The 25,873-nt window shown below is 47.5% G+C and overlaps 1 protein-coding gene across 2 annotated transcripts in view; it reads left to right on the top strand.

Moving 5' to 3' along the window:
• The first annotated feature begins 15,261 nt into the window (after nucleotides 1-15,261).
• Nucleotides 15,262-25,873, top strand: part of Cib2 (calcium and integrin binding family member 2) — a 16,539-nt gene continuing 5,927 nt past the window's right edge. The window contains exons 1-2 of one of the 2 annotated variants that reach the window (NM_001015010.1): nucleotides 15,262-15,491; nucleotides 20,874-20,908. In NM_001015010.1, the coding sequence (NP_001015010.1) occupies nucleotides 15,441-15,491; nucleotides 20,874-20,908 (86 nt within the window). In that variant the 5' untranslated portion in view covers nucleotides 15,262-15,440. The remainder of the gene's footprint in view (nucleotides 15,492-20,873; nucleotides 20,909-25,873) is intronic. The other variant, XM_087560991.1, reaches the window with a different exon arrangement.

Genomic DNA, 25,873 nt, shown 5'->3' with positions numbered 1-25,873 from the left:
CTCCACAAGATCTTTATCTTGGTTGCTGGCCTTTCCCACTCCCTGCCCCCAGCTTTATTATTTTTTTACAAATTAATTAATTCACATGCTTATTTGCTTTTTCAAAAACTATTTATGCAGAAGGATGTGTGTGTGTGTGTGTGTGTGTGTGTGTGTGTGTGTATGTGTGTGTGTGTATGATGTACATGCCTGTGTCCAAGGAGGCCAGAAATTGGATTCCCCAGGATTGGAGTTATATATAGTTGTCAGCCACTGCGGGCTGGGAATTGAACCCAGGACCTCTGGAAGACCAACTAGTTCTCTTCCTGCTGGGCCATCTCTCCAACCCTTTCTTCCTTCCTTGTATAGGTTCTGGGTTAGAACTCAGGTCCTCATGGTTAAGGGCAAGCACTTTGCCTATGAGCTATCTTATCTCTTCAGCATTCCCACCCCTAGCCATCCTCTTCAGGCAAAGCTCTGTCATTCCTAGTGCCTTGGAAGAGTGATTCTCCCTTGCGTTCTCCCGTCATTGTGTATTTTGTCAGCTTATTTTCCATCAGTCATCCCAGGGTCAAAGACCGGAGATACCAGCCAAGCAGGCATGCTGGCTGCTCCCCAAATGTGTCCCATGTGCCGCCCTCCGCACTTAGTGTCTTCCCATTCTGTCCCCTCTGCCCTTGACTCCTCTGCACCATTCTTGATGGCTGAAGTCTCAGCGACTTGTCAAAGCTCAGCTCTGATGTTGGTTTCTTTGGGATACCTCCACAATCTGTCCAGTGTCCCTTCCACTCAGAACACCAAACATGTGACTCCCAGCCCGAGAAACCTACCAACTTCTCTCCAACTGTATACCATCAACCCCAAGGCCATCTCTTACCCACTTTGTTTCTCAAGCAGAGACTAGTGCACCAAGGTATTGTTACACCATGATTGCAATGAGCTTATATTCAATGCTTAGTCACCAAGGAGAGGACTCTTCCCTAGGATTAGAAGGATTAGGGGGTGTGGCCTTGTTGGAGGAAGCATGTCACTGAGGTTGGGCTTTTAGGGACCTCTCCAAAGCCATGCTTGTTGCCATGTTCCACAACATGATGATGATGGGCTAACCCTCTAGAACTGTAAGCAAGTCTCAGCTAAACGCTGACATCATGCCTTGGTCATGGTGTCTCATCTCAGCAATAGAGCAGTGACTAAGACTAAGATGGTGAGAAGATCCCACCTCAAAAAAAAAAAAAAATAAGGTAACGAATGGCTGAGGAGAGTACTTGACATTGACCCATTGGGTATGTGACATGGACCCATGGTCCACTGAACGATGACTCATGGTTCCAGGCACTGAACTAGAATTAAGCTTACATGGCAAGTGCCCTACCCATTGCACCAGTTCATGGGTCCCCTTTTCAGAAGAAGCATACAGCTCACTTCAACAAAAATGTCTTAGTTTACTTTAAATATCTTTACAAAAGTGTGATGTGGTGACTCATGCCTCAGGAGGCTGAGGCAGAAGGCTCACTGTGACTTTAAAGCCAGCTTTGCCTACAGAACAAGACTCTTATCTCAAAAATAAAATAAAATAAAGTGGGTCTGGAGAGGTAGCTCAGCAATTAAAAGCACTTACTGCTCCTCCTGAGGACTACGGTTCAGCACCAACATGGCGGCTCTCAGCCATCCATAAGAGTTCCAGAGAACCTGACTCCTTCTTCTGAACAATATGGGCAGTAAGGGCACATGTGGTATACACCTGTGAGCAAAACACTCATGCATAAAGTGAAAATAATAAATCTAAAACAAATTTTAAAGGGGGAGCTGCAGAGATGGTTCTGGGTTGAGAGCACCAACTACTCTTCCAGAGGACCAGAATTTGATTCACAGCATCTGAAAGACCCACCCCATGAGTCTTAACTCAGAGTTGCAACAGGCTTGAACGAGCCCAGGCACGCCCAGATACCTAGGGCCGAGTCACCGTTAAAACTAACAGACCATAAAAGGAAAGGAATACAGAACAGACTAGGAGTACCGGATCTGGCAGGAAGGGATAAGTCCCTAGCCCCCCGACATTCAGGACATCCCAGCCCGCACGTACTCTTACCATGTTACAACCTCATTCAAATATGATTCAAACCTGCCAATGTGTGTAGCTATACCTTATTACCTCATCTTGTGAAATAACCAATCATATGTGAACATGTCTATATGCCTCGTTTAAATCCACCAATCCCCGTAACTATGCATCTGCTTCTGTACGCCCGCTTCTGCTTCCCCAAACCCTATAAAAGCCCCATGCTGGAGCTGCTGGGCGCGCAAGTCCTCCGAAGAGACTGTGTGCCCGCAGGTACCTGTGTTTTCCAATAAACCCTCTTGCTGATTGCATCCGAGTGGCCTCGGCTCGGTCATTGGGCGCTTGGGGGTCTCCTCCTGAGGGAAAGGTCCTCTCCGGAGGTCTTTTCACATCCACATGGTCTATAAACCACTGTTCTCCTCTGATCTCTGAAAGCACTAGGCACATAGACAAAACATACATACATATAAAATAAAATAAGAAGTAGAGTATCATCAATGAAGCATGCATCCTTGTCTTAGGGCAACTATAGATATGTTAAAACTCCATGTCCCGGATTAACTTGAGGGGAAAGGGTTCATTTGACTCACACTTCCACATAGCTGTTTATCATCAAAAGAAGTCAGGGCAGGAGCCTGGAGGCAGGAGCTGATGAGGAAGCCACAGAGGGGTGCTGCTTACTGGCTTGCTCCCCAAAACTTGCTCAGCCTGTTTTCTTATAGCATTCAGAACTACCAGGCCAGAAAGGGCACCACTCACGATGGGCTGGGCCCTCCCCCATCAATCACTAATTAAGAAAATGCCCTATAGGCTTGCCTACAGCCCAGTCTTATGGAGGCAATTTCTCAACTAAGGTTCCCTCCCCTCAGACAGTTCTAGCTTGTTACAAGTTGACATAAAACCATCTAGCACAGTTCCCATCTCAGTTGTAGGGGGAAAACCCAAGTTTAGCATCAAAAAGGCAGATAAAGGATCCAAGCAATTGGTTCACAGCCAAAGACACAGACAGAAGCTTAACCATAGCCAACCGTATGGCATGCTTAGGGGCAAGCAAATCAAGAATCTGACCATGGAAACTTTCAACCCCTTGATTCCTAGGGGAGGACTCTAGGGTCAGACACAATTCCAACCGATGGTGAAACTGTGACGCCCAAAGCTGTGGCTGACCTTGAGGAATTGCCACAAGCTTCTTTGAGAAAAAAACAGTTTAGCAATATGTCTCTGGAGTCGATCCGCATTCTCACCCTTTCTCCTAGTTAGATCTGTTCCTGGGCATTCACCTCTTGCAAAACTTCAGAAGGAGAAATCATCAAAATGCTCACGATAGGGTTTTCTTTATTTTTCAAAAAACATTTCTTGGGGGGTGGGGGAGCATAGACTGTATCGGTTACTTGTGACAAAACACAGGACAAAAGCAGCTTAAGAAAATAAAGGTTTATTCCAGCATTTCAGGGAAGGTATGGTGGCAGGACCTGGAGGCACCCGGTCGCATTGTGTCCATGGCGGCTAGGGAGATTTCTCAGCATTTAAGAGCACTGGGTGGGGCTGGAGAGATGGCTCAGTAGTTAAGAGCACTGATCTTCCAGAGGTCCTTCCAATCACACGGTGGCTTGCAACCACCTGTAATGTGATTTTACGCCCTCTTCTGGTGTGTCTGAAGACAGCTACAGTGTACTTATATATAATAAATAAACAAATCTTTAAAAAAATAAAGCAGAGCACTGGCTGCTCTTCCAAAAGACTCAGGTTCTATCCCTAGCACTTACATGGTGGCTCGCAGTCATATATAACTCCAGACCCAGGAGATCTGATGCCCTCTTCTAAACTCCTTGGGCACACATATAGTAGATATACACATATACAATAAAAATAAATGAGTAAAATAATCTTTTTAAAAAAAGAAGCAGAGAGTAATGCATACTCATGTTCAACTAACTTTCTCCTTTTTATGCAGTCCAAGATCCCAGCCTAGTTTACACAGCAAGTTTCAGGTCTGCCAGGGCCACATAGGGAAGCCCTGTTTCAAAAAAAACAGGTGGGGGGTGGGAGTGGGGTCCAATGCCTAAAGCATATTACGGGCACAGTGCATTGTGGTTGGGAAGGTATGAGAGCGGGTGGTAATGTGTTGTCCGGGACAGGTAGCGGCTGGCTATACCCTTCAGTACTCAAGAAACAAAGAGAGTGATTACTTGTTCCTCCCCTCCCCCATCTAAGCCCCACCCATGGGACAGTGTCACTCTCATTCATGCCCGGTAGCAGGAGCAAAGATCCGAAAGTGAACGACAGTCTGATAGTATCTGGGGGAATAAAGGGCTGAAGGGCACAAGGCCTGGTGGGAAAGGGGGGCAGAGAGGGGAGGGTACGGACGACTCAGAGTCCAAATCTTCACATGTAAATCATCATAAGTGTCGGGGACTCTGTCCTGGGGGAGTAACGGGACATCATCCAAAAAGTCACGTTTTACTTAATGGACGCATTGTTTTGCTTGATGAATCCTGGCCAAACAATTTGCCAAGTGAGGTCTCTGGGGGAATAGTGTCTCTGGTTGCCCAGTAATACGCCATGGAGCTGTTGAAATGGCGTGGATCTCAACTATCTCTCCTATTTGCTTATGCTGTGGAACCTGGCTTTGCTCTGTCTGCCAAGTCCACAGGTCAAGGGCTTAGGATGGTATGCAAACAGCAATAAAACTTACCTCAAAGCACATGATGAGTCTCGGGTCTTGGCTTTCCCTAGAGTTTCTGAGCCCATGGCATCCAATGTAAAGAACTGAGCCTGACTTGGTGACATGGGCCCATGATCCCAGTTATTTGGAAGACTGGGGTCTGAGGGTCAAAAGTTTGGATCCTTCATGAAGTATGTAGTTCAAGGCAAGCCTGGGAAACTTAGTGAGACTCTGTTTCAAAAGCAAGAAGTAGGGGGCTAGGTAGATGGTTACACAGTTAAAAGGCGCTGGCTGCTCTTTTACAGGACCTGGGTTAGATTCCCAGCACCTACAGTCATCAGTAACTGCCTCCATGACACTAAGCAGACATGTGCACAGACAGATACGCACACAAGCAAAACACCTACACTCATAAGATAATTTTAAAACAAAAAGCAAACGCCCGCAGTAGGGTGGTGTTAGCATTCCTTCTAGGCTCTGCCCCACAGTTACCTGGCAACAGCCAGGTATGCCTGACTCACTGTAAAAGGGGCTGTTTGCCCCCTCCTCACTCTCTTACCCCCCTTATTCTCTTACTCTTCTACTCTCTTCCCCTCTGTCTTAGGGTTTTACTGCTGTGAACAGACACCATGACCAAGGCAACTCTTATACAGACAACATTTAATTAGGTTCAGAGGTTCAGTTCATTATCATCAAGGTGGGAGCATGGCAGCATCCAGGCAGGCATGGTGCAAGCAGAGCTGAGCGTTCTTTATCTTCCTCTGAAGGCTGCTAGTGGAAGACTACTTTCCAGGAAGCTAGGGTGAGGGTCTTAAGCCCATGCCCATAGTAACATACCTGTGGCAAACCATCATACCCTCTTGTCCCTTCTCTCCCCATTCCCTTTTCTTCTTTCCTCTCTTTCCACCTGTTCCTGGCTTACCTCTATTCCCTCTCCCCCCTCCCTCCCTCTCACCTGTCTCCCCCTCCCCCTCCCTCTCCATCTCTCCCTCTCCCTCTCTCCCTCTCCCCTCTCTCCCCCTCCTTCTCCCTCTGCCTCTCTCCCTCTCTCCCTCTCTCCCTCTCCCCCTCCCTCTCCATCTCTCCCTCTGCCTCTCTCCCCCTCCCTGCCTCCCTCCCTCCCTTCCCCTTCTGCCTTTCTCTGTCTCTACTCCCTCCTCAACTCCCCTCCCCATGCCCTGAATAAACTCTATTCCATACTATATCCATCGTATGGCTGGTACCTCAGCGGGAAGGGATGCCTCAGCATGGACCCGCAGAGGTATCCCCTTCCGCCTTACCATACTGCACCTCTACTAAACATTCTGACTCTTTCTTTCTTTTTTTAAAACACAACACGTGGGACTTGGAATGTAGCTCAGTAGCAGAGTACTAGTCTAGGCTCTGTACTCAGAACAACTGAATACATAAAGTAAAGGAATGAACCTTGAAAGTCTATTTTCTGGGCTGGTGGGATGGCTAAGTGGTTAAGAGCTCTGACTGCTCTTCCAGAGGTCCCGAGTTCAATTCCCAGCAACCACATGGTGGCTCACAACCATCTGTAATGGGATCCAATGCCCTAGTCTGGTGTGTCTGAAGACAGTGACAGTGTACTCACACGTATAAAATAAATAAATCTTTTTAAAAAAGTCTATTCCCCATTTCCACAGTATCTAGGGTAGACAGAACCTGTTGCCATTTATGAAGATATGGCATCCAAGTAATCCCCAGGCAAATACAGACCTTGGTTCTCAGGCGTTCTCTGGATGTGTGAACTTGAACAGTATATAACTGAGTTATTAAATCCACCAAAGGCAGAGTTCAGTGATTAATGAAAATGAGGCCATCTAACATCGGAAGATGCTTGGAGCCAGTGTGGTACCACACACTTACAATCCAAGCATCTGGAAGGTAGAGACTAGAAGACAGGAGCAACATAGGGAGTTCAAATCCAGCCTGGACTGTGAGACACTGTCTCTAAAACACAAGATAAGGGCTAGCGAGATATTTCAGTGAGCAACTGTCCACAAGTCCTTCTAGCCCCCTACAGCTGTAATGATTTCCTTACTCCCGAGCCTCTTACTCTATGGTGATTACCTGTAAGCTTCACTACAGGCAGAGAAGAACAATCCAGAAGGAGATACGAGTGAGACTCAGCCTGTTTTTATTGTACTCATCAATGGATGAACCAGGACGTCTAGAGTCTGGCCCACATCATTTTACTTCAGCCATATTTAACCACGGCACAATTTTGGAAGAAAAAGAAAAACCAATGTATTCAGGTAACAATTACCTCAGCTCCAGGAGTGCAATGAAGCTTAAGACATGATTACACTGGTCATTACACTGAGGTTCTTCAAAGTACATATGACTTCATCCATAAAACAAAGCCATTCTTGTTGACTTCAGTGCTCAAGAAGAGAGTCTAGGGAGAATGACTGAGGTAAACACAGCCTGTGGGAGTCAGGATGGGCCTGGCTCTAAGATAACAGAGACTTTGCTTAGGCTGTTGTAAAATACAAATGACATCATTCATAAGAATGAGTTTTATGGCTTAACAGCAACGCTCAAGGTTTAGGAGGGAAGGACCTGAGATAACTCGATGCTGGCAGATATGGGCGGAGCCTTTCTCATCAGACAGCAAAGGATCCCCAGGCTGTAAACCTCCTCCATTCCTGGCATTCCCGGAAGAGCAGCTACCTCTGTGCGGTTAACCTTCCTGGCGTCTCCAGGTTTCTGTGCTTCCTGGCTTCTTATCTGTGTGCACAAGGCCTTTTTGCATTTAACATCAACCCACCCCTATAAAGGGTTACAGCTGGATATTCCCCCTGGCAGGCCCCTCAATTTCAATCAGGAGAGAGGCTGTCCCTTGCAGTATACAATAACAAACACAGTCTGTTGGAGGTCAGACTCTGGTCTCTTTCTGTCTTACGTCTCTTTTCTCTGCCTCAGAAATCCTATGACTGGGATCCCACTCTAAATAGCCAAATCTTAGAAGAACTCTCTAACACCCATATAATCCCATCATCCTCTTGGAAAGACAACACAAGAGGATCACAAGTTCAAGTGTCACTGGGCTACAGACAGAGAGAGTTCAAAGACAGCTAACTTAGAGAGCTCTGTCTCAAAAAGAAAGAAAAAGAGGTAGTGGTGGTGGCTGGGAATACAATTCAGTGATAGAATACTTGCTTATCCACTTCCGAGGCCCTGGGTTCAATTCCCAGTACCACAGAAAGAAGGAACAAGGACACAGAAAGAATGTATACCTTATTGTCTTTACTCAAATCCTTTGTAATACCCAAATTAACCTGTAAGTCCCACACTGCCCAGGGACCAGTTAACTTCCTGGCATGCTGGGAGTTGTAGCTCTTGGCAAATAACAAAAGCTTCATGGGGAAAGTTCATTGGCCTGTGGGTTTGTCTTTATAATTCCCTGTAACACAGTGTCTTGGGGTCACTCACTGAGCTGAAAGTTCTTGGGAATGGGCCTGACCAAAGTCTATCTTGGGAGGTATTTAATAAAGTTTGCTTCAAATTTGCCTTAGATGGTGGGACTGGTTTTTTTTTTCTCTTGTGAAGGTCAGGAACAACACCTTTTACCTTTTGTCAAATGCAGGCCTTGGCTACTTGCTGACAATTATATGTTTTCCTCCCAAATTTTAAATTCATTGTGAGAATTAGAAATGAAAAACTAACAAACAAAAGACTAGCATTTCAAAAGCATTTACAAATGTCAGGTTCCAGTGCAGTATCCTTGACCCCTACCCCAGGGTCTACTGTCCCACCCCTCCAATTGTGACAAGACTGTAACTGGCTAGGGGCATAGAACCCTTAGCAGTGGTAGCTCTGTGTTCTATTTCCTTCCCCGGACAGTGTGGATAGGAACGAGTTGGGGTTCAGGTCTGTTTTTTCCTTTTTGTTTTGTTTTCTTTTGAGACAACGTCTCACCATGTGGTTCAGGCTGGCATGGAACTCCCTGACTTCCTGTTGAAGCTTCCTACATGCCAGATTACCAGCAAAACCCAGATTCAAACGCACATTAGCCTGGCATGGAGGTTTGTGCCTGTAATCTTCACATTCAGGGACAGGTGCAGGCCAGTTGCTGCAAGTCCCAGGCTGTCTTGTGCTACATAGTGAGCCCCTTTCTCAAAAATCAGTCAACCAGTGCATCCATCAACATTTGTGGCCCTGTGTGCCTTCTCTGAGATGATTTATCTACTAAATAGGAAAGTGGCGTCAGACTCTATAGACCGATGAGGCGCTTATGAGGCGATTATCTTCAGTTGATATAAAGTCTGATATGGCCCTACACACCAGGTACGTACTGTCTTCCTTCTCCTTCTAAGCAATACCCTGTTCTCCTCAGGGCTTGTCCTGAACATCTGGAATGGCCAGAGCACAAGGCATAGAGGCTGAAGTTCGAGCCTTCTTTACTTCTAGCTGGGTGGCACTGGGCCAGTCCTCTTGCCTCTCTAGCTTGCAGTTGGCCTGTCACTCAGGATCTGTATCCCTTGACCTCCCTCACGATATCTTAGCTTGAAAGAGAGAGCTTCAGTTAGGGTGATGAAAATAGCAATTAGAAGGGATTTTTAAAGAGGAAACTTCCAACTCAAGTTGGCTTCCTGCACTTCCTGTGAGAGCTTTTTGGAGGTCCTGGCTTTTCTACCTAGAATGTGAGGCATGCATCCTAGCAATTACACAAGAATGTCGAAGAACAGGGTCTGAACACGCAGGATCCTGGCTTGCTCCTGGGCACTCTAAGACAAGGAAATCATTTGCAATAATGCTGTAGTTTGGCAAGCACTTCTATTTCCCCGACTCTAACTTTTGAGACAGGGACGTGCAGGCAGAGAGTCTCTTAAAGGCACCTGCCTGATGCACATCTTCAGGTCCCCTGGGTCCTAGAGGACAGACCCCACTTCTCTCCCACAGCTAAGGTCTCCTTTGTCTACACTGCATGCAAGAGGGGAAGGTGGCCTTTGAAGACTGCTCAGTAGTTCCCTGGGCTGCTTCACTGCTTCCTGACCACCCCACAGCTCCTGACTGCAACACCTCCAGTAACATTTGCAGTTCTGTAGGGTGGCCTGTCTGCTGCACTCACCAGGGGCTGACAGAATAAAGCCCCAACCAGTTAGGAAAAGCTACAAACCCTCATGAAGCCCTCCTACAAGCTCTGACCAGGCCCTTAACAAGCCACAGCCTGAGCCCGAGCAGAGGTTCAGGTGTGGTCCAGCAGCAACTAGGGACTTGTCAGATGCCCGCAACCTCAGCAACCAATCAGAAACTTAGGGGTACAACTTCCCTCGTGATTTAGAATCAAGAGCCTAAGAAACAAGGCACACCTTGAAGGACATTTTTTTTTTTAATTTTATTTAATTTTTTACTTATTTACTTCAAATCCTGCTCACTGCCCCACCTGCTGGTCACCTCCTCAAACAATCTTCCCCCATATCCTCCTCCCCTTCTCCTCCTCCCCTTCTCCTCTGAGTGGGTGACCCTCAGGGATTGCTGCTTACCTATGGGGGGGGTCTCAGGTTGGGCTGGTTATTGGTTGGCCAGTCCCTCAGTCTCCGTTCCATCCCCATCGCCTGCATTTCTAGTAGACAGGATAAATTTGGGGTTGAAAGTTTTGTCCGTGGGTTGGTGTCTCTATGGCTTCATTGGGGTTCCTCCGTGGCTACAAGAGGTAGCCTTTTTAGGTTCCATCTCCCCAATGTAGTGAGTCACAGCAAAGGTCACCCCCATTGATTCTCGAGTGCCTTTCTTTTTTTTTTCTTTTCTTTTTTTTTTTTTTTGGTTCTTTTTTTCCGGAGCTGGGGACTGAACCCAGGGCCTTGCGCTTCCTAGGCAAGCGCTCTACTACTGAGCTAAATCCCCAACTCCCTCGAGTGCCTTTCTTATCCCAGGTCTCTGTCTCATCCTGGACATTCCCCCTACCATCAGTTGCAGATTTCCATTCATTTTCACGGTTACCTGGTCATCTTTCCTGTCCTTCCCCACACCTGATCCTGAACTCCCCCATTCCCCTCCCTAAACCTCTCTCTCCCAATTCCCCTCTCCGTCTGCCTCTTACAACTATTTTATTCCCCTTTCTAAGTGAGACGTAAACTTCCTCACTTGGGAAGGTTCTTCTTATATTGAGTTCCATCTTCGATGCTCAGGGAAAATGAGCTTTTCTGAGCTATGATTACAGTGAGACAAAGGCATGAAGTCCCCAAGCAGGGAAGGGTCTCTCCCCTCAGAGCCTTCTCCACCTCCTCTGATTCACAAATATGGTTTCTTTTCTTTTTTAACTTTTTTTTTGCAAACCACATTATTTTGTGCATACGATCCCTCATGAGCTTAGAGGGTGGGGTGAAGTATGTGTGCCAAGATGATATGCTGAGCTCAGAGTAACTTCGCAGAGTGGCTTCTCTTTTTTTACCGTGTGGATTCCAGGTCTGGTCGGTCAGGCTTGGCTGTGTGAGCTCTCTCACTGGCCCTGGTTTGGTTCTGTGATATAGGGTTTTCTTATTGAAATCAGGCTCACATGAGCCTTGCAGCAATCCTCCGGCTTCTGTTTTCTTTTTTTTTTTTTTTAAAGATTTATTTATTTATTTATTTATTTATTTATTTATTTATTTATTAAGCACACTGTAGCTGTCTTCAGACACACCAGAAAAGGGCATCGGGTCTCATTACAGATGGTTGTGAGCCACCATGTGATTTGAACTCAGGACCTCTGAAAGAGCAGTCAGTGCTCTTAACCTCTGAGCCATCTCTCCAGCCCCGGCTTCTGTTTTCTAAGTAAAATATTACAGGTGTGTGCCACCAAGTCTCACTTGTTTTGCTCTGTTTGAGACAAGATCTCATTATGTCGCCTAGGCTGATCTCAAGCTCAGTTCTCCTGCCTCAGCTTCTGAGAGCTAAAATATAGACATGAAAACCACGTACCTGACTACATTTTATTTTCTTATTTATTATTTTTAAACATTATCAATTATTACATTCTCTGTGTTGAGTTTTATTAGTAGCTTTTATTATTTATTAAAAGGTTTATTTATTATTTATGTGTGTGTCTATGTGTCTATATGTGCTATGACACAAGTAGAGGTCAAAAAATAACTTTCAGGAGTTGGTGTCCTCCCACCACTTGGGTCCTGGGATCAAACTCAAGTCATTCAGCTTAGTGCCTTTACCCACTGAGCCGTGTTGCTGGCCCTCTTTTTAAATTGTTTTTACTTGTTATTACTGTGTGTGTGTCATGTGTGGAGGTCAGAGGACAACTTTTGGGAATTCAACTCTCCTTCCATCACGATTATCTGGAGATCAAACTCAGGTTGTCATGCTTGTAGTAACTACTTTTATGTACTGAGCCACCTCACTGGCTGAAATCTTACAAGACAAGCATGTCCACAGAGACTTGAGCTGAGTAGAGGAACAATACAGAGCGAATCACATAAAATAGCTGGAGCTTGAAAGACAGAGTGACAGCTGGAGAGGGCAGGCACAAGTAAAGGTTAGAGGAATGACTGGGAGGAGATGTCCTGGCTTCCCCACAATCCCACCCCAAATCCTCCTAATTAGTTTGTTTTGGTGTGTGTGTGTGTGTGTGTGTGTGTGTGTGTGTGTGTGTGTGCATTTTCCTGTGCCTTTACATTTTTACAGTAGAAATATGGTTTCCACCACATGGCTACACTCCCAGCCATCAAGCCTTTATTCTATTCTCACAGGTTGCAGGGTAGTATGTTTGATCTGTGGCTTCCTGATGAGTGGCACACAGCTAGAGATTTGGGGAAGAGACAGTCTTGTCAGGACGAGAAATGGACAGGTCTAAGCAGGATCTGAAGAGAAGGGCAGAAGCATCTTTTGGCGGGTGACTAGGATCCCCACAAACCTCTTCACCAAGGAGGATGGCAGGGAACAAAAGGGAAGGGGAAGTTTCAAGTGAACACCATTATAATGTTTCCCTTGTTCGTTCCTCAGGCTGGAGGGATTTTTGCAGGCTGTGTTCTCTGACTGTCCATCTGTCCATAGACCGGAGCACGGCTTCCATCAAGCCACCTGAAGCATTGTTCCCAAGAGTTCCAAGTGCTATTACAGTTGGAGAGGAGAATGTAAGAAGTTATGTATATGAGTATGTGTATATAACCAATACATAATAAATAGATTGGTATTTAGACTATATGGTACCAATCACTACACTATTTAGCTATACTTCCTCCAGTGTTTGCCACCAAACTAAGTAGGAAGAAATCCTTGAAAAGTTCAGCTGAAGCTACTAATAGACTTTAAACAAGATTTGAAGGGACCCTTTAGCTCCATGTATATATGTATGCGTGTATGTATATATGTACATATGCATGCATGCATGTGTATGTATGTGTATGCATGTGTATGTATGTATGTGTATGTGTGTATGTATGCATGTGTGTACATATGTATATGTGTGTTTGTATGTGTATGTGTGTGTATATGTGCATGTGTATATGTATTGTATGTGTGTATGTATGTGTGTATGTACGTGTATGTATGTGTATGTGTGTATGTATGCATGTGTGTATGTATGTATATGTGTGTTTGTATGTGTATGTGTGTGTATATGTGCATGTGTATATATGTATTGTATGTGTGTATGTATGTATGTATGTATGTGTATGTGTGTGTATGTGTGTATATGTGCATGTGTATATATGTATTGTATGTGTGTATGCATGTATGTGTATGTGTGTATGTATGTATGTATCTCTCTTCACTAGTTGTGCTATCTTCTCAGAGCAGTCAGGGTCTTCTAAGAATGCAGCTTCCCTTGGAAGTGCTGATGATATTCTCCTTTCCCACTCACACCAGCAGTAGGGACTAGGGGGCTCACATCTGTAATTCCAGAACTCAACAGGCTGAGTAGGAGGGCTGTGAGCTCAGAGCTAGCCTGATTTACACGGCAAAGCTCTATTAAAAAGAAAAAGAAAAAGAAAAAGAAAAAGAAAAAGAAAAAGAAAAGAGAAAAATACCTAGAACAACCACCACCAAACAAATAAAAACCCTGTTATGTAGAAACTTGTCTCAATGATTACAGCAACAAAAACACAGACTGCATATATACATATGTATATCTTCCCAGTCAAGCTTTAATTATAAGAAAAAGAGTGTGAGGCTGGAGAGATGGCTTCCAGAGGACCCAAATCCAGTTCCAGCCCCCATAGCAGGCCCTCAAAACTACCTGTAACTCTAGTTCCAGTGGACTTGATACTCTGTTCTGATCGCCTCAGGCACTGTACTTATTGCACACACCCACAGCACACACATATACACATAGTTTAAAAATAATAATTATGGGGGCTGGAGAGATAGCTCAATGGTTAAGAGCACTGACTGCTCTCTAGAGATTCTGAGTTCAAATCCCAGCAACCACATGGTGGCTCACAACCCTGTGTAATGAGATCTGATGCTTTCTTCTGGTGTGTCTGAAGATAGCTACAATGTACTTATATATAATAAATAAATCTTTAAAACATTTTTAAAAGAAGTAAGGGGATTGATAAAGAAGAAGCAGCACTTGGGGCTGCAGCGTGAGATGGCTCAGCTGGTAAGAGCACTTGCTGCTCTTTTACAAAACCTGAGTTTGGTTTCCAAGAACTCATATCTGCCAGCTCATAGCTGTCTGTAACTCCAGCTCCAGAGAATCTAACACCCTTTTCTGGTCTCCACTGGCTTCTACATATAAACATGGCAGACACATAGACGTAACGCACATAAAAATAAATCTTAAAAAATTTAAGAGTAGAACATCATGACCCCCAAAGTGATATAAGTCAGGCAAAACTGGGTAATATTGGTGTTTAGGTTTTGTTTGCTTTTGTGGTGGTGCTAAGGACTGAACCCAGGACCTCCCGCATGCTAGGCTAGGTCTCTGCTACTGCACTACTTCCCAGCTAGTTACTTTTAGTTACTATATTTTGTTTTCTGAGATTAAGGGCCATCTTGGCTAGGACAGCTTAGATGAGCACATCCTTGGCCTTCTCTTTAAACTCTGATCTCGATTTAAGACCTCAGAGTCAGACTTGGGGGGTTCCTGAGTCTCTTTGTCCCTCTTCCCAGTGTGGTCGCATTGAATACATTTTCTTTTACTGTTTTTGACTTTCAATCTGGCTTTTTAAACCGGCTTTTTGAGGATGGGTCTGGTGGGAAGTAGACTGTGACTGCGCAAGCTCAGTAACACACCAATTCTCAGTGGGATCAGAGGCTGGAGGATTTGCCCACTAATCCATGGCCTTTTCTGGCTCACCAGGATTGACCTGGGCGCTGCCTGTCACAGTGCTAGTTGAAACCAGAGGTACAGACAGTGGCCAGGAGTCAGGCGGCCCTCTGAGGACACCGCTTGGCCATCCCAGTGTGCTGCAAGAGCTCAGACTGAGCAGGCCTCTGTCCCCAGGGAGAAGTCACCTCCCGGATCGCTCTAGACAGGTCTAAGGCTCCGCCTCCTTCCCCCCCAGACCGCGCCTCCGCCCCAATCCGCCTCCGACCCCGCCCCTCCGGCCCCGCCCCCGCCTTAGGAACGCCCCCGATCCAGGCCCCGCCTTCGCCTCCCCAGCCCTTGCACCCCTCCCACTGAACTGCAGGACCAAGCGGAGCGGGCAAGCCTAGGCTGGCGACGCTGCCCGCTCCCGGGCTTGCAAGGGCCGCGGGCGCGGGGCTCGGGGCTCCAGAAGCCGCCGATGGGAAGCAGCAATCGAAAGGGCGAGAGACGCCGCCGCGGCCATCCATACCACCGCGGTTACCATGGGGAATAAGCAGACCATCTTCACAGAAGAGCAGCTGGACAACTACCAGGTGAAGTCGGCGCGCCTCGGCCCCTGCAGTCCTCCTTTCTGTCTTTTCCCAGGCCTCGCAAAAGCGGACTCACCGAGGTTCAAACTCTGCCGCTGCCTTCAGCGCGCAGCGTCACCTTGGGCGGATGACTTCCCCTTGATGAGCCTCAGTTTCCCAGGCCCGGGATTGCATTCCCGTTAGAGTATTCTGTCAGATGCGCCTCACCCACTCCTTCTTCTCTTCCTTATTGACCTTCTTCCTGCCCTCCCTGGCTGGACCTTAACCATTCTTACCTACTCAGTGGGCATGACCCCCATCCCACAAAGGTCTTGGAGTAGGGGGAGGACAAGAGGCCCCAAATGCAGTTTACAGGATGGGGTGTGTTGTTTATCTGTTATAACTGTAGGAAGGAGGCTACATACCCATATCCTTTAACCTACTTTGTGATCCTGATAGCCCTTTCACCCCGGATTCTTCCAAGTTCAGAGCTAGCTGTCCGTATCAGTGATCTCAAAGACCCCAGCCACGTGAAAAGTTTTCTATAGGTATAGGAGGAAACCTTATCTCCTGGCTAGCCCAGAGTCTTGCTCAGCTGCCTTAGCTCACCATGTAATGTCTCCTGTCTTTCAAGGTACAGTTGTGGAGTCTTCTTTGTGTCTTCTAAAACAGATTGGTTTGGAGTGTTATGTCACTTGTGTTCCAACCTTCGCGAATATTCAGTTAGCACAGAGTGGTTACCTCCAGTATCACCCAAGTGATAGAATATATATTGAGAAAAGTCCTAGTGGACAAGGGAGGGCAATAACTCTTGCTTTTGGAAGGTTCAGGAACAGTACAGAGCTTGCATAGGGCCTTGGGAAGTCTGGATTTTTGCCCAGAAAGTTCTGGAAGGAGGTGTTTTAAGTGGAGGTAGACGCAGGCCAACAGCCCAGACCCGGGAGAGAAGAGCGGTCTAGGGAGGTGGGGAGCCTGCATCCCCACTCAGACTAGCCTGGCATTGGGTTACTAGTCAGACCCAGTCCAGTGTTGAGTTCTGATCTTTTGCCAGGGCCCAACTAGACCCTGCCAGGGAAAGGAGAGCCATGAAACACAAGAGCCCCACATCTCTTTCCTTCTGGCTCTCTAGCATGCCCAACCAGGGCTGGGTGGGGGCCCCAGAGTTACATTCCCTTTTCCAAGCAACTCTGGGTTTCCTGAAACTTCACAGTCTGGTGGTCTTCCCTCCCTGAGGCAAGATGCCTCAGTCCCTGGTCTCAGATATCCCTGCAGATTCCCAAAGTTTCGGCTACTGCCCTGGCCACTTTTGTGCATGGCACACCCATTCCCTCTTCCCCTCACGAGCCTACCGCTGCCTTCCCCAGAGTGCACTGTATTGCTCCAGCCATTCCAGCTCTTTGCCTCAGCCCATGTCTTAAATTGAGAACAAGCCCTATGTATGACTCAGCCTACTTTGCATCTCACCTCGAGATCCCCTCATCCATCTCAAGAGTGTATCCCTGGTGAGCCCTCCAAAGTCTCCTGAGGACAGAGGACTAATGGGAATTTCCTCCCCTCCTTGGGTTCTTGACTCTAGCCAGCGTTCTGTAGTCTTCTCTTTTGTCCCTCTTCTCTTCGTTCCCTTCTTCCTTCCCCCATGTTCTCTTTCCTTCTTCCTTCACCTTTCTTTCAAGAGATAGCATACACCCTGCTATAGTTGGATTGACTGCACTAGCCAGGCCCCTGAAGGTAGCCTTAAGAAGCCATCCGTTGGGGGCTGGGGATTTAGCTCAGTGGTAGAGCGCTTACCTAGGAAGCGCAAGGCCCTGGGTTCGGTCCCCAGCTCCGAAAAAAAGAACCAAAAAAAAAAAAAAAAAAAAAAAAAAAAAGAAGCCATCCGTTGGACCTGGATGGATGAACAGATATAAACACGTGCCCAGCTCTAGCAGGAACTTTGTAAAACAGATACGGCCACCTTCTCTCCAGCTCATCCTGGCCTGCTCTGGGTTCAGCTGGTCTCCAACTTCATTTCTTTCTCTCTCTTTTTTGAAATCAGATTTACTCACTTTATGTGTGAGTATTTTCATTTATGTACGTGACCCTGTAGGCGACTGTTGCCCGTAGAGGCCAGAGAGGGCATTGGGTCCCTGGGACTTGAGTTATATGTGGTTGTAAACCACCATCTAGGTATTGGGAATTAAACTCAGGTGTTGTGTAAGGGCGACAACTGCTCTTAACCCCTAGCCAACTCATCCAACTTCATTTCTGACTTCAACCCCCAGGCACCCTGCAGGGCTTCTGGTCAAACTGGTGTTGTTGTCTCTGCTCCTCAGCAGCAGGCTGTCTAGGTCTCACATCTCCAGGAAGAGCTCCTTGATCTCACCCTGGGAGTACACAGTGGGCCTGTGACACACATCCTTCTCCAGTCCTTTCTCTGAATGGTTCCTGCCTGGCAATGTTGCTGCCTGTACCCTCTCTTCCTGAGAAACATTTTCTAGGCACAGAAGAGGCTTGTGAGGAAAAAGGAAGGAAGGAAGGAAGGAAGGAAGGAAGGAAGGAAGGAAGGAAGGAAGACAAGCACATCTATCATACAGTTCAAGAACCGCAAAGAACTCCATATAGGGATTCTGAAGTCCTGGGTTCAAGTTGTAGTTGGGCAGTTGACACTGGGAGTTGATAAGTTGATGTTCTCTTCTGGGCCCAGGTTTCACTTTTGTGGTGGGAATTCTTAATAATCAAGGCTGTATGGGGACCAACTGAGGCCATGCTGGAGCCTGACCTCCAGCTGTTTGGTGATGGGTAGGGGTATACCCAGGCTGTGCCGGCAGAGCCAGAGAGGAGCCCTGTCTCCTTTATAGGCACAGATAGTGGCTTGGCTCTTGACCACTGCTGTAGGCAGGCCAACTAGATAAGAAGCAGACGCCAGATAGAGCTCTTGAATTGAGAGGGGAGGGAAGTGCAGGAGAGGACAGGGAATTGGTGGCACATACATTGGAGGCAGAATTAAATTTTGGAAATTACCTCTAGGTTTCTACTAGTAACTAGAAGATCCCAGCCTGGCCTATTTGGTGCTTCCAGAATCCTGACCCCCAATTCTCCCAGTCCAGCCACGCCCCTCCCTCCACGCCCCTCTTACCCTTCCCACCAGACACAGTTTTCAAATCTGTAACACAGGGAAATAGCACCAGGGTGGTGCCAAAGATGAGATGAAACTGACAATTTAGAGTCCCTCTCGCAAGGTGCATGGTAATTGTGTACTGGCTGTGAGGTGGTTCTCAGCCTGGGCTGTTCTTTCGAATCACTGAGTGATGGGGTGAAGTGGGAGCTCTGGGGGATTGAACCTAAAGCTTTCTATGTGCTAGGCACTCTATTACCCTTGATGTGTATCTCCATGCCTAGTCTTTGACAGTATCTCACTCAGTAGTCATGGCAGGTCTTGAACTTGTGACCCTCCTTCCTTAGCCTTCTAAGTAGTTAGGATTACAGGCCTGGTTAGAAGGACTGAGTGGCTTTAAAGGCCACTGATGCCCAGAAGGATGTAGGAACTTCCCATTTCATTGGTCTGAGGGGTGGCAAGGTGTCCAGGTATTTTAAACTGCTCCTCGGGGGACACTGCTCTGGAGATGTTCTCTTGCTAGTAGGAATCAGCACACTGGGAGTGCTTTTAAAATGGAACTACATACTTAGAGTTTTAGAGCCTACATTTCTACCATATTCCCAGGAGGCTGCTGCTATGACTCAGGCACCGTTTCTTAAAGAGCAGTGCCCAGAAGGTGAGTCTAGTTGTGCTCAGGACACATGAGTCAGAATTCAAGGGAAAAATGCTTTTGTAGCCGCACTCTTGAGGCATCTGTATATGTAGGAGGAACTCTGGGAATATGTAGGAGGAGCTCTGGGTATATGTAGGAGGAGCACAGGGAGACTGGAGCCAAGACTCTCTCTCCCCTAGTCCAGTTCTGTGACTGTGCTTCCAGTTTAGTTAGAAGAGCCCTGGCCCTTTCTGCTTGGTTCCTTCAGCCGGCAGAGCTAGCCCTCTAGATAGGCAGGGTGTTCCTAGGAAGCTTTGCCAGGCTGTCTTTGCTGCCTGATCTTGGTGTCTGAGAACAGCCAAGGAGCCAGCCCATATGCCCTCAGCCTACCTGTCTCTTGGCCCTGTCAGACAGGGAGTTTTCTGTCTGCATTGGGTCAGGATGGGGCTGCTGCTTCCCAGCCTGAGCTTTTCCTGACTACTACAGAGGAGACATCACCAGAAACAAAGTTGAGTCCTCCAGGAGAAGCCCTTGAGTTTCTGAGATGGGCACAGCCGCATGGAGTCCTTCCTCTTCGTCCAGTAGACAGCAAGTAGCCTGGAAAGACATTCACTAGGCCTCGTGGGAACCTGGAAATTGCACACATCTTCTTCTTTGCCTACACAGAGGCAGCAAGGAAAACCCCAGCTATTGTGCACATATGGTGGGCATTCTCTTTGGCCCACCTCAATGTGCAATCCTGCCAGCCTGGTGTCTAGTAGCTCCAGGTCTTCCAGAGCCAGCCTGGCTGTTGCTGCACCCTGGGCTGTGTCCTTAACCCCCTCATCAGAGTAGTTCTGCTTAGCATAAGGCCCCAGGAGGCCCTGTGGGCTCTGGGCTCTGCAGAGTCTGAGGCTTTCTTCCTTCATGCTACAACAGTGGGCAAAGGCAGAGGAGCTAGACCGCAGGAGATAAATGGAAAAGCCCTGCTTTGGTGGACATTTGAAGTCCCGTTGGGCCGCTTTCACTTCCTCTCTCCTCGGCCTGACATAGTAACCATTACCTAAGACTCTTGGCCATGAACAGATGTACCTCAGCCAGCCAGAAGGTCCTTAAAAAGAGTTCACTCCCCTCACCTGGGCTCTGCCCCCATACCTCAGGCCCTCCATCTTTCTCCTGCCCCCCTCAGTGTGATATCCCTTGTCCTTGCAACCTAAGATCATATGCCTGGAATCATAAGTTCCCAAACTCAGGACTGATGCCCACAGCTACTAGGACGTCCACTTTATACTGCCTGCTCACGTGACTTGGTGTTCTCAGGGCCTCAGGTAGTGTGCTGAGGCCCCCGTTGATCCTCTCTACAGTGGTCTCTAGAATTGTCTAGTAGTTACCCTGTACTCTCCCACCATGTATCCCCTTGGCCTTCAAACCTACTGTGGCCACTTGTGTTCCTCTTTGCTGAGTACCCCCAAGAGTACCCAGCCCCACCTCACCTCCTCATCACTGTCCTGGGCCCAGTTGGCAGGGCAGTGGATCAGAAGTTTCTGGAAGCATCTTCCGGACCTAGAATTGGCTGTCCCTTCTGGAAAGGAATGGGGAGGAGCAGTAGGCATGTTCTGCTTTGGGTCCAGGGCTGTTGGGTGAGGCCCCATAGCTGTACGGGCTCTAAGAGAACACCATTTGTGTATTCCCTCCACAGGACTGCACTTTCTTCAATAAGAAGGACATCCTCAAGTAAGTATGGGTTCTTATCTATCTCTCTGGGGCTGAGGCTGTGGTAGGAATGGGGTCTTTTAGGACCTTAGGGATCTCCATCTTTTAAGCTAGGGGCTCTAATCATCCTCTGGTTTCAATGTCTGTCACTCCTGGGACGTCAAAAGCCAAAGGCATGCCTACCATTCCTGAGCTGTTTGCCAGGGTCTCCAGGCAGAGATCCTGAGCAGGAGAGACTGCAGTGTTGTCAGTCTCCGACCAGTGAGCAGCTATTACAGGATGCTGGAAACCTGCAGCCATTGCTGGCCCTCTCTACCTAGGCTATCCAGTGTCACTAAAAGCCAGCAAAGTCTCAGGATCAGTTTCCCTGGAGATCGATGTCTCAGGCTGGGGCTACAGCCTGGTCCAGCCTCCTCAGAGAGTTGTGCTGGCGGGTTGTTTTTTTTTTTTTTTTTCACTCCCCTGACCACTCTGTGTGGACAGTGCTCCTCTTCCAGCCTACCATTCTACCTTGTCACTTGGGTAGACGTAGGATACCCTGTTCTCACCTCTTAGGGGGTCAGAGTTCCCAAGATTCAATCTCAGGGCCTGAGCTCTCCTCCCACATTCGCAGCATGGAGGGAGACCTATGGCCTCAGCGAGGTTTGGGCCTCTGGAGTCTCCCTTTCTGGGATTCTGGTTCCACTATCCAGAGGCAGTAGTCAAAGATGCAGTACCTGAACAATGGAACTATCCTGAATGTGTCCTCAGTGAGGATTTCCGGTGCTGACCCTGACCTTCCAGAGGTCTTGGGACAAGTCCTCTTTTTAGTAGGAACTCCATAGGAATCTTTTATTGAGGTGTGCCTTCGACCCCCTACCCCCAGCTTGGTACACGCTGATTCTGGGCTTCTTGTGCTCTGAGGCTCACAATGTTTCTGTTCTGGCCTTGCCACTCCAGCACTAACAATGCTCTCTTAAAGTCAGTCAAAGTCTGTAGATTCATAGGCTCAGTAACTGGCCCCCTCTGGGGCAGAATTCAGATGTCTCTACCCATGCCTGGTGCCTGGCCATGGTGCCTGGTGGCCATCAGTGATAAGAGGTGGGAGGACAGGACACAGGTGGATGTTCCAGACTGGCAAAATGCAGAGACAAAAGCACAGTCCTGTGTCTCCCTTTCAGCCCCCACCCCCATGTACCAGTCTCTACTGAGATCAGCAAGGTTACCCTTAGGAAAGGATGGCTCAAGACCAGGCCAACAGTTGGGACTGGTCTGACAGGCCTTTGGAGGTCTCTCTGGAAAATGAAGGAAGGGAACTTAGGCAAAGTTCCCTGGGTCTCGTCAGTCCTGGCCTTTTTATTTCCACACTAGGGAAAGAACAAGCGTCAGGTCCCCTCGTGGGTGAAGGAACCTTCCAGTTATCTGGACACCCTGCCTGAGCAGTTTCCTGTCTTGTTTCTGGGTGTCACTCCCAGCAGAGGCCCACCTCACTGACCCCTGTAGCCCTGTCAGGCCAGCCCTTCTCCACCGCTCACATCTCAGGGAGGTCCAGAGATGCTAAGGAGCAAAGACGACCCAGCAATGCCCAGCAGGTCAGTGGCAGAGCCAGCCTGACAGACCCTGCCTCTGTTGGTCCGCCCCCCTCCTTCCCTAACTGGCAGCAGCTTGTTTCCTTGGTAAGCTGCACCCTGAGTACTGACCAGATGGCAGGGAGGAAACCTGAGCCTGAGGTTCCTCTGTCAGTGACTCAGATCACAGATAACCATGGTCCCCTGCTCACCTGCGTCCCCTACCTACAAGCCCTGTAGATCCCGGTACTCTCTAGGCACAGCTTTTCCAGCCCAGCATGGAGGTGGGTGGGCAGCCCACCCCACCCATCCCCCACCCCCTTCAGCTTCCATGCTTCCTGTGGGTAAGAGCTTAGTCCTTCAGCCCCCTTGTCCTCAGTGGCACTTGGTTCCTGAACAAGTGGACAGGAATTCTGTCCCCCCACTGCCAGAGACAAGCTCGTCCAGTTGACACCCTGAGGGGTCTGCTGAGTGATTGCTTTATTATTTATCTTCTTTACCTTTAAGAAAACGTATGTAATCTATTTTAATTGCTTTTTACTTATCTTTATTGTACACGAGGTGTCTGAAACTTAACTGGCTGCAGGGCCAGCCTGCACCATGAGTAAAGGAAGTGGGCCAATGCCTGGTTCATTGCTGCTGCAGAAATAACTGCTCCCAGCCCAGCAGGAGCACCAAACGAATGTATAGTGTGAAAGTCTTCCCGTGTGTAAATGTTGGCAAATAAACTTGCAAATTTAATTATTTAATCCTCTCTCTTCTAAAAATGTAGCGTATTTAAAACCCCATTCGAGAGCCAGGCATTCGTGTCGGCTGTTTATGACTTTTCAGAGGAATCCATCTCTCTCCTAATGATTCCAAACGCTGTGTGTCAGAGGCCTCAGCTCAGTAACACTCGTCTCAGTCTGGTGCCAGTGCCTTGTCTGTCTGTCTGTCTGTCTGTTTGTGTTTTCTTACGGTGGGGAGCACAGGAGGCAGGTAGTTAAGACAAGGCCTTGCTGGAGAGGGTTGGCTGATTTCTAACCTTTGCAATGCCTCTGTTTCATTCTTTGGGCTCCAGGTGAGAGCTTGGCTTTGTCTCTCCCTTTCCCTCTCCTCATCAGTCTCCCTCCCCTGTTCTCTCTTTGTCTGTTTATCTATTATTTATGGATTTTTGGTTTGGGGGGTTTGGGAGTTGGGCTTTGTTTTTGATTTTTGGTTCGTTAGCTGGTGTTTTGTTTTTGAGACGGGGTCACCCTGTATAGCTTGGGCTGGCTTTGAACTTGGACTCCTCCTCCTGCTTTAGCCTCCTTAGTGGTTGAAGGGCACTATGAGCTTCCAAAACCACCCATGGGGCTTCCACATCTGCTTCATGCAGCTAGAGCAGTACAATTGTCATTTCTGGTTCTCAGGTCATGACAGGACATAGGTGTATACATCGTCTTTTTTTTTTTGTTTTTAAACCCGGTGCTCTTTATTAAGGGAAGTGACATAGATGTAGATTCATTCATTCTTTCTTTCATTCACTCACTCATTCTTCTTTCTTTCTTCCTTCCTTCCTCTCTCTTTCTTTCTTTCTTTCTTTCTTTCTTTCTTTCTTTCTTTCTTTCTATGACTTTCCTCCCACAGCGATTCGGGTTTTCAGATTCTTCTTCGTGGAGTTCCTTAAACATTTCCAGAATCTTTCTTGTTATTTTCCTTTCTAAATTTTTAATGTTTTTAAAGAATTGTTTATTTTATATGCACCGAGTGTTCTTTTTCCTGCATGTATGCATAGGTACCACATACATACATGCCTGGTGTCTACAGACCGGCAGAGGGGACCAGAAGAGGATGTTGGGTCCCCTAGAGTTAGAGTCACAGGTGGTTGTGAGCCATACTGTGGGTGCCGAGAACTGAACCCAGGTCCTCAGCACGAGCAACAAGTGCTCTTAACTGCCAAGCCTTCTCTCCAGCCTCATTGTGTGTGTGTGTGTGTGTGTGTGTGTGTGTGTGCATGTGTGTGTACATGCAATGCATGTGTGTATGCCTGAGGAGGTCAGAGTTGTCAGATCCCCTGGGGCTGGAGTCGAAGGTGCTTGTGAGTGCTGGGATGGTGACTCAGATCCTATGGAAGAGTACATTCGCTCAACCAGAATCATCTCCAGCCCTTAGCTGTTGTTTTAGAACAATATTCCAGGGCAGACCATGGCTCCTCACTCTTTGGGAGCACCCATAGCCTGATCCCATGCCCACCTCTTCTGGGGCATCGTTGGTAGGCAAATAAGAGTGTAGAAATAGCTATAGTCTGATGCCCGGTGGTTTATGTATGTGTGCAAACTCGTGTATGCATTTGTGTGCACGGGTGCACATGTTCTGTTTTTTTCTTTCTTCCTTTTTTACTTTTTGGAGACAGGGTTTCTTTGTGTAGTCCTGGGTGTCCTGGAACTCACTCTATAGACTAGGATAGCCATGAACTCAAAGATTCATTTCCTTCTGCCTCCTGAGGGCTAGGATTGAAGCCCCCTACCCCCTGCTGCATGGGTACATATGTGCGTGTGGGTACATCAGTATGTATATGCCTGTGGAGGCCTGAAAAGAACCTCAGATGTTGTTCAAGCACCTCCCTCTTTGTTTTGAGACAGAGTTTCTCAGTGACCTGGACCTTACCAAGTAGGCAAGGCTGGCTGGTCTGACCTCAGGGTCTGCCTGTCTCCTACTCCTCAGCATTGGGGTTAAAATATATATATATGTGTGTGTGTGTGTGTGTGTGTGTGTGTGTGTGTGTGTGCGCGCGCATGTGTGCATGTGTGCATGTGTGTATATATATATGCCAGGGATGGAGAGATGCCTCAGAGGCTCAGAGCACTTGCTGTTCTGACACCAGACCCAGGTTCAGTTTTCAGTTCTCCCACAGTGGCTCCCAACTACCCCTAAGTGTGTATGTGGAGCACATACACAAATGAAGGCAAAACACTCCTCCAGGTAAAATAGAATAAATTCGTCTTTAAAAAATTAAATACATAAAATGTTAAGATTTTTAAAAACAAAACAAAAACAAAAACCCAAAGCTATTTCACTGTGCTTGGTCTCTTCCTTCCTTCTTTCCTTCCTTCCTTCTTTCTTTTCTTTTCTTTTTTTCTTTTTAAATATAGGTTCTGGGCATTGAACTCGGGTCCTTCCCTGACTTTACTGACCGAACCCCAGCCTACCAGAGAGTTTTATGAACTCTGTCCTATTTAATTCACACAAATGTGGAAAATGTTAAAATGGTTCCAATTTCTGGCTGAAAATTATTTTCTGCAGTTATCCATTTACCCAAGGTCACCCCACTAGCTAGTGAGTGGCTTAGCTGCGTTTCCAACCTCAGCTCTGCTTAAAGCTCCTGCTGCAGCAGCCCTCACAACTTTGGGGGCACAGGCTAATGTCCAGAGGCATCAGCATCACTCCTAGCACAGGGGGAGGGGAGTACATGTTCAGG

This window comes from Rattus norvegicus, chromosome 8 (assembly GCF_021556685.1).
Source record: "Rattus norvegicus strain SHRSP/BbbUtx chromosome 8, alternate assembly SHRSP_T2T, whole genome shotgun sequence".
Classification (NCBI taxonomy): Eukaryota; Metazoa; Chordata; class Mammalia; order Rodentia; family Muridae; genus Rattus; species Rattus norvegicus.
The sequence above is the reverse complement of the archived record's forward strand: the minus strand, read 5'-3'. Positions and strand labels throughout refer to the sequence as shown.